At 40.3% G+C, this 15007-nt stretch overlaps 1 protein-coding gene across 1 annotated transcript; it reads right to left on the bottom strand.

Moving 5' to 3' along the window:
* Positions 1 to 655: 655 nt before the first annotated feature.
* LOC108260055 (adapter molecule crk) lies at positions 656 to 11251 on the bottom strand. Its single transcript, XM_017459993.2, has 3 exons — positions 10720 to 11251; positions 7221 to 7789; positions 656 to 5936 (listed from the first exon to the last, which is right to left on the bottom strand). The coding sequence occupies exons 1-3, from the start codon at positions 10937 to 10939 to the stop codon at positions 5802 to 5804; spliced, it is 924 nt and encodes a 307-aa protein (XP_017315482.1). The 5' UTR covers positions 10940 to 11251; the 3' UTR covers positions 656 to 5801.
* Positions 11252 to 15007: the final 3756 nt, after the last annotated feature.

Below are 15007 nucleotides of genomic sequence, written 5' to 3'. Positions count from 1 at the left end.
TACCAATAACACCACATTCTGAAGTGTTTTATGATTCTTATGCCAAAATGATCATTTTAAAACGTATTCGCAAATGACAAATTGTGCTTTTTATCCGTTTGTAGTTACATGTTGTGGAATGTCCATGACAAAATTTAGGTCCTGTTATCACTTGACATTGGAACAGCTATTAACAGTGGTTACCTCAATAACCTCTTTTTTTCCCCCCTCTTCCTTGAAATTAATGAGACAAAAATAAAATCAGCTTGCCATGTTACGAGGAAACAAGAAAGCAAAAGTGCCCCATCCTGAACACTTTCCTACGGTGGAAACCTTACTGAAAGTCACTAACTCTGGAGAGTCTTCCGTATAGGTTAAATAACCTTTGGCTTTTAAAAAAAATGGAAACCATATTAATGTATTTGCTTTTCATTGTTAAATAATAAGATTAGACTACATCATACAAGTCACTGTGAATGAGTTGTTAATATAAACCTGTGATTTGAATGACAGCCGGCACTCATACCAGAGCTGCTGTTGTAGAATATTAATCAACAACTATAATCAGAATCGCTTTGGATTCAGCTGTGCTGTGGTACAACAACTAGAACAATTCTGATCTCTAGCACCTTGTACATGTTTTCAGATTCAAAGACAACACACACACACAAACAAATCAGCTTTGGTAATATGTTTTTATTTACTAAGTATAGTAACACATTACATGCCCCATAATATGAAAATCTAGCTTTAATACAATTGGCACTTTCATAAGTCAGTATAAACTATTTCCACTCCTCTTCCATGCAAGAAAAAAATTGGAAGCAAAGCATTTTCATGTATAAAACAAATAATACCAAGATGGGATTGATTAAGGAGGTAAGGTGCATAATACCACAAATCATTGTGGTGAACAACTTTTTATGTAATAAACTTGGGAATAACAGACCTCCTGGATGAAAAACTTTGTGATCACACTTTGGGAAGAAAAGTATGCATAAGGATGAAATACTGCTCTCTTTTTTTTTTTAATGATAATTACTGTAAACCTAAGTAAAACTGTATATGATGAATCGCACCAGAAGGTGGGTTTTTCCAAGACACATTCATGTACTTTAACCAAATTATTAGTATTTAGTAAAATGTGCAAGACGACACATCAAAAACACATATGGGTAGTCTGAGACTTGCTGGAAGCTGGAGAACCTCTTTCCTATGCTATTAAAAAAGAAACAAATGGTTTATATATACAGTATATATACTGCAGTGTGCTTAAGTATTTCTTACAAATGCAGTAAAAGCTAGAAAAACTGTACGTTTGGAAAAAAGCAAAAACACTTTACTTGTTCTGCAGATGAAGTTTTGTCTGAAATGTGCGGTTTCTCCAGAAATTGTGTAACCTTTACTACATACGTATGAAATCAACCCTCAGTCCAAAGCATTAATACACATTCATGTATATGAGCATATCAGAGTTGTTGTTTTTTTTTGTTTGTTTTTTTTTAAACAAACAGAGCGGTTTAGTCAAGTTCTCCCACTCTCTTTTCTCCAGTTTAACTTTTAATGTATTCATTTCTCAGTACAGTATGTACCCTTTTTTTTCAAGAAGCACAAAGAGCCCGAGTTACAAAAGAGTCATTCTGACCACAGACGTGTCAATAAAATAACGGAAATAGTGGTATAATAGTGAATCACTGATTAACCTCATGCCAATGAGGGGAAAGCATCGTTGCACGTCCACTTCTGGACAAACACCTCAAATTATGGAGGGGAAAGAAAAGAAAAGAAAAGAAAAAAAAGAAGACAACGACGAAAAAAAAGACATGGTTACAATAAGTGGTTTAAAAAGCTGATGTGACTCAACAGCCGTTACTTATATGTTAGGACCTGGTGAAAATATTATGTACCATGATACTTTTTCACAATCAACAATACGCATCACTTCTGAATTCTGCTGAGTTTGTCTAACTAAGCATCAACACGATAATCTGCAAACATATTATGAAAAGTTCATACATTTTTAAATATTTACAACAACAAACACATTACAAAATGTACAAACATGGAAGCATGGAAGACACAAGAGTTACATGAGCGCCCATATCTGATGCTGTTCACAACGGCCAGATAAATCATAGCACGATGTGGACATATTGCGAGATCAATATCGTACAGTCATCTAAATTTCATGCCTAGTTTCAGTACTGTTTTTTTACGTCCTGTCGACAACTTCCTCTCGTGACAGTGCATGAAGTGCATAGCAGCTACATCACTACGTCAAGTTGAGACTTGCAGAACAACAGAAAACAATTAGTACAGTCTGTTAGTGTCTTAATAAATAAGTCCATGTCTTATTTATTAAAAACAAACTACAATAAATCACAATGCCTTCTGGGACAATCTACAGCCATGCTAATGTAATCTCTCAGCACTAAACAGGATTTACTTGAGCTTCACTCGAGTAAACCCAATAGGACATATCGAAGGAAGGTCCATGAGTCAGTGTTAAAATCAGCATCGAACATCTCTTGACAACGATTAGTCATATCCGTATTCGACGTATGCAACCTCGCAGCTGCAGAGCTGTCACGAGGCACCGTCTGGCATGTGTTAAACCAGTGTAGTATCCTGATTGACACTGAAATTCATTTAGGCGAATAAATACATCATCCGCTCATTCAACCGCTTTAAAAACAACACATCTTCTGCGATTAGAGGACACATTGAGTGCCAGGAAATGTCAACCTTATACAGCACAAAACTGCTTCGGATGCTTCAAGACTGTGTTTCATCATTCATCATTCCTAATTTAGGGTTGTTACGTTCTCTCAAGGAATAGTATAAAAAGAATAGTCAAATTGGCTCTTTCTGTGGAAATGTACAGACAATGGCGTTAGAGTCACGACATTATGAATTTGAATTTAAATGCAAGAGATCTAAAATATTAATGGTACAATTTTATTGTTACTGTAAAGGAAATCAAATGTGAATTAATAGAGAGAAATTGATTACACACATACTACATTTCGAATTTCAAATATTAAACCGTACACCATTAAATATGAAATTCAGTTTCAGACTTTAGCTTGGTCTTATGTAAACCGCAAAATTCAATTTCAATTCAAAATTCAAAATACCAATTATATTCAAATTCTGATTTTGGTATTTAAACTCTTAATGGTATGATTCTAACCCCATAACTAACCTCTAAGAGGACTTTGTATAATATTATTTAAACATCCTGAACTAATGGAAGCCCCATAACTACAGCTTATAGTTCCATGTTTTACTCCTGAGCACCTAATGAACCGTTCCTGATCAGCCCCATGAAATCCAAACCAAACTCCTAGATAAAGGACCTGTTCGTGTAAACGTTAACGAAACGAGTGTGCGTCCTAATCTGTTCGTGACTGTGTGCTGGTCTTTTTGTGTCACTTACTCAGCAGAAAGAGCAAGACAGCAATGACACCCCACATGCTCCACCTGTCTGTGTCTATCTGTACTGCCTTTCTTTAGATGCACAGATCCGCTGTAACCCACAGAAAGGTTTCTAGCGAGGCAGAATAAATGCTAGTGCTCACAGTGTTGACTCAAACAGCTACTTTAAAAAGACAATGCTGACGATGTGTGAAATTGTAAACCTGGAATGTTATTTACTGTAGTTGTTTTTAAAGTGTGCTCACTTGTGCTGGGAGATGAGATTTAAAAGTTATTGATTAGTAGAGCTTGTCTGTAGATTTGATTTTATGGCCTAGAAGCATTACAGCCTTTAGTTTTTGTGGATGGGCATAATCAAAGATTTTGTGGGAGCAGGTGGGTGCAGTCTGTTTCTGTGAGAGTAGGCAGGCAAGAAAGCAGGGGGCATGGTCAGTTTTTGTGGAAGTGAGTGGGCGTGGTCAGTTTCTGAAGGAGAAGGTGGGCATGGTCAGTTTCCATGATCGCAGCCAGACACGATGGAGCAGCTGGGTGTTGTCAGTTTTTGTGTCAGTGAATGGGCGTGTCCGGAGCTTGTGCGAGAGACAGGATGGGCGTGTCCGGAGCTTGTGCGAGAGACAGGATGGGCGTGTCCGGAGCTTGTGCGAGAGACAGGATGGGCGTGCCCCGAGTTTGTGCGAGAGACAGGATGGGCGTGTCCGGAGCTTGTGCGAGAGACAGGATGGGCGTGCCCCGAGTTTGTGCGAGAGACAGGATGGGCGTGTCCGAAGCTTGTGCGAGAGACAGGATGGGCGTGCCCCGAGTTTGTGCGAGAGACAGGATGGGCGTGTCCGGAGCTTGTGCGAGAGACAGGATGGGCGTGGTCTGTGTGTTTGTGGGAGCGAATGGGCGTGGTCAGCGTTTCTGTGGGAGTGAATGAACCTCTTCAGAAGGTGTGTTCGACTTCATGCGTCACTGTGACATATGGCATCAAAGTACCGCGATAGTGATAGGAGAGTAGACGGCTCCCTTAGCGAGCGCAGCTGCATGAACTCCGATGACGACAACGGTTTCACGATTGGCCAGACTCACCGACGACAACGATTTCAAGTTTATTACTGAAACCTTTAGTTCCTCTAAGGCTCACATATCTGTATTTTTATAACAGTAAAAGACCCTTTTCATTTAATCAGTGTTATTTTGTGTCATGCTCATCAAAATAAAACTGATCAAAAATATAGACCCCACTTTATTGGTTTTTAAATAACACAGGCTTATGTTGAACTTTCTTCTTGTAAATACAGGCACCGCATTAACTTAATGAGTGAAAAGTGTTACTGGTTGCTACGTGTAAAATTCAGAAGTCTGTTTATCTGAGAAATATTACATCTAATCCACTTCGTCTGTGATAAAGAAAGCAAGCACCGTGCGAGCGTCACTACGGGAAGCAGAAAGCGCATGACTTGACGGCTCCGTTTTAAACTCCTCCCCCGACCGCAAGCGGTAACTCTCGCCGATCGGTTACATCCAGCTGCAGCGGAAGTCGAACACACCTTATTATTTAATGAACATACGTGCACAAATGAAGCCGCACTGTCTCTACACTGAAGTTAATTGGAAAAAGGTAGAAACAACAAACAGAGACGGATGTGGACAAAGAAAAAAGAAAGTACGTTTTTTCCTAAATACTCTCAGTCAGTATCATGAATCTTGGAATGTGAAGTCCCGACATCTTCTGAGGATCTCCATTTTGTTCTTTTGAGACAACTTCCTATTAGCAAACAAATGTTCCTGAAAGAATCCTATGGAAATGCATCGAGTCAGGAATGATACAAAGGGTCAAATACTAACATAACAAAAAGTGTTGAAAGAAATCAAAAGTAGGGCATTAAAATAGAAATCAATTTATCATGTAATGGCACACACACATTTTTTTCCACTTCATCATAGCTTCCATATCTCAGTTCAGAGCGTGACTGATAGTGTCGGTACCACATCAGAACTTTGCTCTAGGTGAGAGCTGTGCAAAACTAGCCTTCGTGTTTAAGATGAGGAAGACTTTCTCCCTCACAAAGCAGGCTTGTAGCAGTCGAGCTCTTCATCCAAAGGATTCCTTTTGCATATGAATTTATTCACCAGGCACTGCTATGACTAATCTGTGCCTACCTGCGAGTTTCATTACACGGTGCTCTGTACCGCAGATGTGTATACATACTCTACACTATTGTTTAATGATGTGTGTTAAGTGAAGCTTGATATCGGTGCGTGTTTGCAGTATGACGATCGTCCAATACTAGACGTAGATTTAGATGTAGCAATTTGAGTGGACACAAAAAACAGGTTGAATATAGAGAACTGCAGCAGTGTGTGAGTGTGTAAGTGTGTGCTTGTGTGTGTGTGTGTGTGTCTCAGCTCTCTTCCTCAGGCTGTTGCTGGTCGAGCAGGCGGACATGTGTGAAGGGAAAGTGACCTTTCTTGCCCTTGCACTCGCCTTCCCACTGGCCATTCACGTTGATCTTCGTTACCATCACCAAGTCGCCCACCTGCAAACACACACAAAATTCGCAGCTGTTTGATGGAGACCACATGCACTAAGCAGTACAGAGAGAACACTAAAATTATAGTCGGATAGACTAGGGCGTATATGGCTCATTATAGGATGAGACATACCAGAACGGTCACTTATGTCTCTTTGAAACGTGTCAGTAGGAAGAAATCCAAGCACGGACAAAACGTGCCCACGCACAACAGTGCCGAAGGATCTTGTCGTCAGTTTTGCCATTTGCACCACCTTGGCTTATAGCTACCATCTGCACAGACCTTTTACATGCCAGCATTTCTTCTTAATTGAACAAGTCTTATTTGTCTTAAAATTTATTTGGGTGGCTTTTTTCTTTACTGTCATTAATATAAAATGGATGGGATTAAAAAATATCTAATTTGTGTGTGTGACTGAAATAAATACGCGATGAAAACTTGACAGCGTAAACTGTATATTACAATGCGGTTTATAAACTCTTTTGCAAATATTATGATTTGAAGCCAATCGATCAAGGTTCACATTAGGTTACATTATTCAATCCCTCCAGGATTTCTGCCGAAATTAACGCAAAAAAAAAAAAAGCTTGTAATTTTTCAAAATGGCCACATATTTTGGCCAAGACGCGTCATGTGACATCATCATAACGCACATTCAGCCAAAGTCCTCTTCGATTCACGTGCACTGAACACGAGTACAGCTAAAAGGTCTCATTTACCACAAACTTTTCGCCAATTCAAGTAGTTTTCCACAAAAAAGCACAATGCACAAACTCTGTAAGTTGCATTGCTAATTTTGGAGAAAAAAAAAAAAAAAGCGCAGCAAAATCGATCAGTTTTGGCTGCAACAATCAAAAAATAACTCAGTGAAATCCTGTACAGAAGGTTTAGTTAATTATGCATAAATATACACACACTCGGGAGCACGGGAAGGATACAAACATTTTTCTCAAATTACCAGAATTTCACGAATACCTAAATTCTTGTGAAAATGCTTGTATGAGCAATTCACAAATAAATCTGTTTGTATCGAGCTTGATCCATTACGCCCAATGTATGAGATTTTATGTAAACGCCTTTAAAAATATATATATTATATTATAAGAAACTTTCATGAAAAGATTTTGTAAAATTGTTCACCACTGGCTTGTGTGTTATTAAATAGTAAATTAAAAATGTGATCATTTTAGACCCCTAAGCGTCCATGCTGGAAACATGGGGAAAACAGCGTGTACACGTTGTGCTGCTTTAACACACTCATCACATAAAGGTGAAGAGGCTGTACATACCTCGAGTGCGAGGGCAGTCTTGTCATATGCATTGGGTACCCTCTTCTGGATTGCCCTGGCATACACAGGGCCGTTCTGGAGGTTGGGCAGCGGCGTGTTGACCACAGGATGGGCGTAATCCAGCTTGCTAGGAACCAGAGCTCCATTGTCATCCACGACGGCGGACACCACCTGCCCTACAGGACTCCCACCTACAGAGGTCGGCGAGGCAGGTCTGTATTTCTCTATGTAGGGCACAGGGATCAAGCCTTTGCGTCCATCGGCGTTCTGAGCGCTCCACCATTGCTCCTCGGTCTTCTCGAGCACACGCAGCACGTCACCTTTGCGGAAGGGAAGGTCCTCGTCGTCGTTGCCTGGGAAGTCAAAGAGCGCGCGCACGAACTCGGCCTCTTCTTGCCTCGCTGGGACACCGGCGGGCGCCGGTCCGATCAGGCTGGCGTGCTTGGAACGTGCCGAAATGGGTTCAATGAGTGTCGTGGTGTCCAGATAGTGGATCTTGTAGAACTCCAGCAGGCCTGGGAGTGTGTCGAATTCCTGGTCACCGATTCTGAATCGAGATGGAGCCAAACCTGGTTTTTATCATGCAGATAAGGAGGTAGATCATTAGATTGGGAATTATAAACTGGTTCATCACCAAAACAAGAGGCAGATTTTTTTTTAATGCAAGACAAAGCACAGTTCAAGAAAAGGACTGGAAAAGGTTCAGAATTTGCATCAAGCACTGTAATGCATCAAGAACAGAACAAAGACTTGAGACTAACGCTCTCTACCCAAATGTTTTTAATATTACAATTATTTGTGATATTAAAAGATTTGTCACATAACGTCCCCCATGAAATCAAAATTGCCATTTTAGAGCCACAGGCTATTGGTGACTTAGACACAAATAAGTGACTACGTTTACATGGACAGCAGTGATCTAACTATTGAGTTTATTCTGAATAAGACAATATTGTAATTAAGGTGTTTACATGAGTTGCTTTTAGAATACTCCTTTCATGGTCCCGTTTTACACGTTATAGAACATAGATCGATTAATGGCACACGTCATTACGTCACCGCGCCACGCCGTCCGACGTTCCCTCCAGAAATTCACACATCAACACGCAGTTCGTCTTCGTTATGGTACCGTATACAGTTTGGGGTGTTTCATTTTTAATTTTACGAAAGCTTCGAGTGCAGTTAATTATTTGTCATGCCGTACGTGCAAATAGACGACTGCTTGAAGCCGTGGGCTGTGTCCGAAACCGCGCGTATACCTACTAAATAGGTAGTCGAAATACATGTATTTCACCTACTATATACTGTAGTAGGCAAGTACGCGGTTTCGGACGCGACCGTGCTCTCATTTGCCGTCAAACGGTTGTGCGCTGCCGTGTGTGTACGTGTCCCGTCACAAAATGTGGTGAAAACTCCCACACGACGTTAATAGTGTGATTAAGGTGTTTACATGTCTGTAATGCACGTCGATAATGCGACTAAAACAGGAATACTCCACACGTCTTAATTCCATTTGTGTTTACTTCGAGTATGACTTTAGTCGGATTAAGGTAATAAAAAATTGCTGTTTACATGCTAGTTTCTTAATCAGAGTATTGTCTTTATCGGGTTAATATCCGATTATTGTTGTCCACGTAAACGTACTGATTGTCACTGCATATATAAAGAACAATGAAGATATTCTTATTTTAATTTAACAGTTGTTTCTGTATTCATCCGTTACTTGTCCAATCAAATGCTCTCTAACACACGTCTTGCCCCTGTGAAGAAATCAAATGTGTTGAGTCATCAAGAAATATAAACGATTAACTACAAAATAAGGACAACAATACTACAAAAACATTTATCAGATCACACAGTGAGTGCCAGTGGCATCCCCAAAGTAACACAATGAGCATGTCACGGTTGACAACAATGGGGAAAAAAGGCGAAATGACACAAAATATCAACAACAACAAAAAAAAACGAATTTTTTTTTTCTTTGCAAAAGCACAGAACGACAACGACACATCTGGGTAGCCCAGATCTCAAACAAGTCATGCTTGTTGAGCTCACTGATAAGCAGAGGATAAAGCGTGTAACAGCTTGTGCATTTTCAAACCTCATAGAGCAAATTTTCCTCTTTTAATATGAACTACTCAGTATGTGTACAACAGCGAAAACAGATCATACACACACACATCATATACACTGTGCTTAACAGTCACCCTGACTCCTGACCCTGTCACCCAAACCATTCATCCTCGTCACAGCGCGCAGCACCTCATACTTCCGCCTGGAAATTCCACATCTCCGCCCATCCACGATGAGATCTACAAGCTCCAACTTAACGCCAGTCCAACACGACTAAGACTTCCTACTTTGATTCTCACATGTACACTGACAGTGAGTCATTTCTTTTTTTTAAGAAGAAACGTGTGAGTCTGAACTAGTTCTAGCTGCTTTAGACGATGCACCACACTCCTTTTCCGTGGTTTGGAAACTTGTTGACGGTACTAGAGTGTGTTTTAATAAAAAATGGCTCATATAAACTAATCCACCACACCCGTCTGTAGAGCCACGTCGGGTTCAGGGAGCTCAGCTTGATGAAGACTTTTACCAAAGGCACAAATGAACGTTGACTCTCTGAATGATGCTGGACTAGACTAAACTCAACTAGACAAACTTGTATACAGTAATCAAATCAAATTTTATTTGTCACATACATAGTGGACTAGCTCATAGACCAGCTTTTTATTTATATATATATATATATATATATATATATATATATATATATATATATATATATATATAAAGTACTATGGTTGTATAAAACATAGTCTTTAATAAAAAAAAAGACACACTTCGTGTGCGGTCTTAAATTTTTAGTCCAGTACAATGAAGTTTGTTTTGTCCTTCTAGAAGAACGGAGAGTCGTTCTCAAATTGAGGAATTGACTCCACATCCGATTCCAGGAGTTGAATGGATTGAATCGATTCCATGAGCCAATTCAAAAGTCAATGGAGTCGATTCCAAAAAGCACAAAGAACGAACAGTATAGTGCAAGGGGGAAAAAAAAGTTATCTTGATTCATATACTGTTTTCATGTATGGTTGTTTGGATACATAAAATAAATAAATAAATAAATAAATAACCTATGCAATTTTTGACTAACTAAAATACCAGAGCAACTGACTCTCTGAGTTTGTAACTGACTGTCATATTTTGAAGGGGACGGATTTATCATAAACCTTACAACCTAAAATGTTATTTTGCTTTCCTATATTTGATATTAGTTGTGTGAAGAAAGGCGTTTGTCAGACGGTGTGTATGCGCGAACGAGTCGACTCTCGATTCCCAAAGCCTGGAATCGAATAATCGACATTTTTTGGGATTCACTTCCCAGCCCACTTGCTGGCTAGCAAACGTTAGCGACTCATACGACAACGCAGAAAAGTTAGATAGTTAGAACTTTTTATGAAAATAAACACAGTAATACAAGTCGCGTTTGACTTACCTGTTCCAGACTGTCGGTTGTTGCTAGCACTGTTAATGATATAATGCGAGACTTTGGAGTTTTCCGACACGGAGAGCACATAGTCCCCCTTACTGGTAGTCGAGTCTCTGACCAAGAACATTCCGTGCCTCTGGCCCTGCAGCAGCGACACAGCGTCTTTACGGTTCAAAGGTCCCCAGTACCAGCTATCACGGTCCTCGGCGTCAAAATGACCAGCCATGGCTGAATTCAGTCCTACCTAAGGGTTTCTTCCAGGCCTCGCTTGTCTCCACTCCAGTCCGTGACCCGGACTCAACTCATACAAAAACTTTGGCTCCCACAGAAAGCTCCTGCTCGGAAAACACAAAACAGCATCGGGCCGCTTCACTCTGCCACTTTACACACACTTTCTTAAATAAAAAAATATTAGTTTTGCTCAGAAAGTAACAACAACTAACTTGCAAACTCCTTCTTCTTCTGTATACAACTTTCTTTGTTAAAATATAACCTCTTTCGCTCAACACATCTAGCTCTCAAACTGAAATGGCGGACGTTGAGAGCGCGTTTGACCTCACAGACAGGATGTGACATAGACATGGATATGAACTAAGCACGCGGTCAAACTCGCCAGCCATGCGCATACGGTCAAACGTTTACGCTCCACTTTTCAAATTTAATAATCAATTTAAATTTACTGAACTGTTTGTCTCAATATGTGCTCCGGGAAGTATAGGCAGGAAGTGTGTTTTACGATGGTTGAGATTGCTATCAACCCTTTACCACGTTGTTATAGACGTTATAAACTAGTTATTATTTAATTATTATAGTCTAATTGGTTGAATTTGAATTTTGTGGGTTTAATAATGGGTTTAATATCAGTAGTACTTGTGTTTTTCTTATAGGAAGTTGTTAAATTCATTATATAATACTCAAATTGAACTGTTTAAATGGTAATAAAACTAGGAAAGGAGCTCATAAACAAACATTTTAACATGGTGGGACTGGTATGGGTTCTGTGGGTGTAAAGTTTAGGAATAAAATCTGTAATGGCTTCACTAAATAATGTGCCTCGTATTTGAATAGTTTTGAATAATGTGATAATGTTCGTATTATAAATCTGTCCTGTGATTCATAAGGGAATTACTCAGGATTGGGGCTCTGGTTACAAAAATAAGCCCTGCTATTCAAAGTGTGCAGTTCTAGCACCAGGTCAAAAGGTGGCAGTCTTATACAATAAAACTATGGCTATAATCTAAAACAATATACTATTGTATTTATATTAAAGTGTACTGTTTTGGTATATGGAATATGATATACATTGTATGGGAAAAGGTTTGTGGACACTTGACCATAACATGTGCTTGTTGAACATCTCATTCCAGTTTTTGTCCCCCTTTGCTCTTAAAATGAGCTCCATTATACTGGAAAGACTTTCCGCTAGATTTTGGAGCGTGGCTGTGGGGATTTGTGCTGATTCAGTCACAAGAGCATTAATGAGGTCAGGCACTGATGTTGGACGAGGAGGCCTGGGGTGCAGTCGGTGTTCCAGTTCATCCCGGAGGTGTTCAGTGGGTTGCGGTCAGGGCTCTGTGCAGGACACTCGCGTTCTTCCACTCCAACCTTGTCAAACCAGGGACCTTGTTTTGTGTACAGGTGCATTGTCATGCTGGAAATTTGGGTCTCTTAGTTCCAGTGTAGGGAAATTATAATGCTACAGCATACAAAAACATCCTATACAAACGTGTGCTTCCAAATTTGTGGCAAATGATTGGGGAAGGTCTGAGTACTGGTGTGATGGTCAGGCGCGCACAAACTTTTGGTTCTATAGTGTATATAGTATGTGTTTATATTCCTTAAAATTTGTTATTACTCATAAATACTTCATTCATTGTTGTTATTCACATCTGCTCAGATCTCACTTCCTGTCCTTGGCCCACTAATCTTTTTCTTCTTTTTTTTCTTATATATACATGACAACTATGCTGAATATTCTGGATGGTAGTAACGACAGGTCCGGGATCAGTGTTTCAAGATGTGTGTGTGTGTTTTTACACTTAATCTGTGGTGGTATCTGTTTTCACATCACAGCCTCTCTTCCGCTCATAGAGAAAAACATTCATTCATCTTCAGTGGCCGCTTTATCCTAGTCAGGATCGCCAAGGCTGGATCCGAATCCAAGGCCAAGCCCAAAGCCCTTGAAATACATGTTATAATTTCTTCACTATTATCTTCAATCATAAAATGACATTATTTTCTCATTTTTCGCCCACTGTCTGTCATGATTGACATGAGTGTGATGTAAAAGTTGCTTTTAAACTTCTTTCATATGGACTCTGGAGGCTTGATTAAGTCGAAGATGGCGGTAATTTTTTCCCCTTCTCTCTCATATGATGGTTCATTAGAAAGTCTGTCTGGGGACTGTGAGATTGATAGGGAGAGCCTCAGTGCCTCACACACTCATCACTAGCTATGCCAGCAGCTCATTCCCTCCAGGCCTTGTTTACAGTCTGTCACTAAAAGCTCAGCATAGACACAAGAATGATGAAAACGAGGCCCTAATCACCCAAACACACACTAATAAGCGTAACAAGAGTTGACTGATTTCCCCCGGGATTGATTAGTGCTGCATCACTGAGTGCTGTATGTATTCAGTCAGTTAAAAATACCTGCAGTTATAGTCATAGTTATAATGTAAATAATGTGTTTGTAGGTTTACTTCATATATATTCGTCATTCTTGCACTTCACTGATAGACCTCCTTTATCGTGGTGTGTCACGGCTGTGGTATGTACCTGCTAATTTAAACGCTATTGAAACCAGAGCTTAAAATGAACTTTGTGGCTGGTTGATTTCTAAATTAAATACAAATAAATAAGATGATTTTTTTTCATGATTAATATATTGTGTTAATCACTGCAACAATTTGGGTGTTTCCCATCCTTCTGAACTGAATGTGCTAAAATCATGACACAGATGACGGTCATGCTTATTGGACATTTTTGGAAGGAGTCTCCAGTGTCAGTGCTTCAACAGTCAACAGTTGTTCCTTTAAGCTTTCAAGTTTTCAGACGTGAGAAAAATCTTCTGAACGGGGGAAGTTTGTGGTTTCTTGGGAAAATGACAAGCTACGTTTTTAACTTCAAGAGGGAGAGAGAGAGAGAGAGAGAGAGAGAGAGAGAGAGAGAGAGAGAGAGAGAGAGAGAGAGAGAGAGAGAAAGACAGGCTGGTGAGTGGGGGGGGGGGTAGAGGGGACGGAAGGATGGTGGTAGATGAGAGAGTGGGAAGAGAGAGAGAGAGAAAGGCAAAAATAAGGGGGGAAAGAAGGAGAGAGAGAGAAAGAGGGAGATAGAAGGAGAGAGCGAGAAAGAGGGAGATAGAAGGAGAGAGAGAGAAAGAGGGAGATAGAAGGAGAGAGAGAGAAAGAGGGAGATAGAAGGAGAGAGAGAGAAAGAGGGAGATAGAAGGAGAGAGAAAGAGGGAGATGAGAGAGCAGGAGAAAGAGAAAGACAACGTGTGAACAGAAAGTGTGATAAAGGAAAGAGAGGGAGAGAGAAGGAGAGAGTAAGAGGGAGGAAACAGAGAGGAAGATGAGAGAGAGATGGGGGGAAGAAAGACAGAAAGAGAGAGATGAGAGTGAAAGACAGAATGGAAGAGAGGTGCGAGAGAGAGGGCGGAGGGGGGAAGTTAGAGGGGAGGGAAGGATGGTGGAAGATGAGAGAGTGGGAAGAGAGAGAAAGGCAAAGATGAGAGAGAGACAGGCAGAAAGTGAGAAGACAGAAAGAGCAAAAGTAAGAGGGAGAGAGTAAGAGGGAGAAAGAAGGAGAAAGAGTAAGAGGGAGAAAGAAGGGGAGAGAGTAAGAGGGAGAAAGAAAAAGAAACTAAGAGAAAAAATGAGAGTGGGGAAAGAGAAAGAGAGAGATGAAAAAGGAAGAATGAAAGGTGGAGAAAGGGAGGGGAGAGAGAGGGAGGGAGGCGAGAGAGAGGCAGAGAAAGAGAGAGAGGGAGATGAGAGAGCAGGAGATACAGAAAGGCAGAAAGTGCGAAAAGAAAGCGTGGTAAAGGAAAGAGAGGGAGAAAAAGAGGAGAGAGTAAGAGGGAGAAAGAGAAAGAAACCAAGAGAAAAATAAGAGGGAGGAAAGAGAGAGGAAGATGGGGAGAGAAAGACCGAAAGAGAGAGATAAGAGTGAAGGACAGAAAGGAAGAGAGGGACGACAGAGAGAGAGAAATGTGGAGAAAGGTAGAGAGAGGGAAAGAAAGAAAAGGGGGATTTTTCTTGTTAATGTGAAATAATATGTGCTCTATCGATGGA

The sequence above is a fragment of the Ictalurus punctatus genome, chromosome 28 (assembly GCF_001660625.3).
Source record: "Ictalurus punctatus breed USDA103 chromosome 28, Coco_2.0, whole genome shotgun sequence".
Lineage (NCBI taxonomy): Eukaryota > Metazoa > Chordata > Actinopteri > Siluriformes > Ictaluridae > Ictalurus > Ictalurus punctatus.
The sequence above is the reverse complement of the archived record's forward strand: the minus strand, read 5'-3'. Positions and strand labels throughout refer to the sequence as shown.

Coding starts and splice junctions, on each gene's coding strand:
- LOC108260055 (XM_017459993.2), bottom strand. CDS start 10,939: ATGGCTGGTCATTTTGACGCCGAGGACCGTGATAGCTGGTACTGGGGA. Junction 7,790..10,719: donor CAACCGACAGTCTGGAACAG/GTAAGTCAAACG, acceptor GATAAAAACCAG/GTTTGGCTCCATCTCGATTC. Junction 5,937..7,220: donor AGACTGCCCTCGCACTCGAG/GTATGTACAGCC, acceptor GTGTGTTTGCAG/GTGGGCGACTTGGTGATGGT.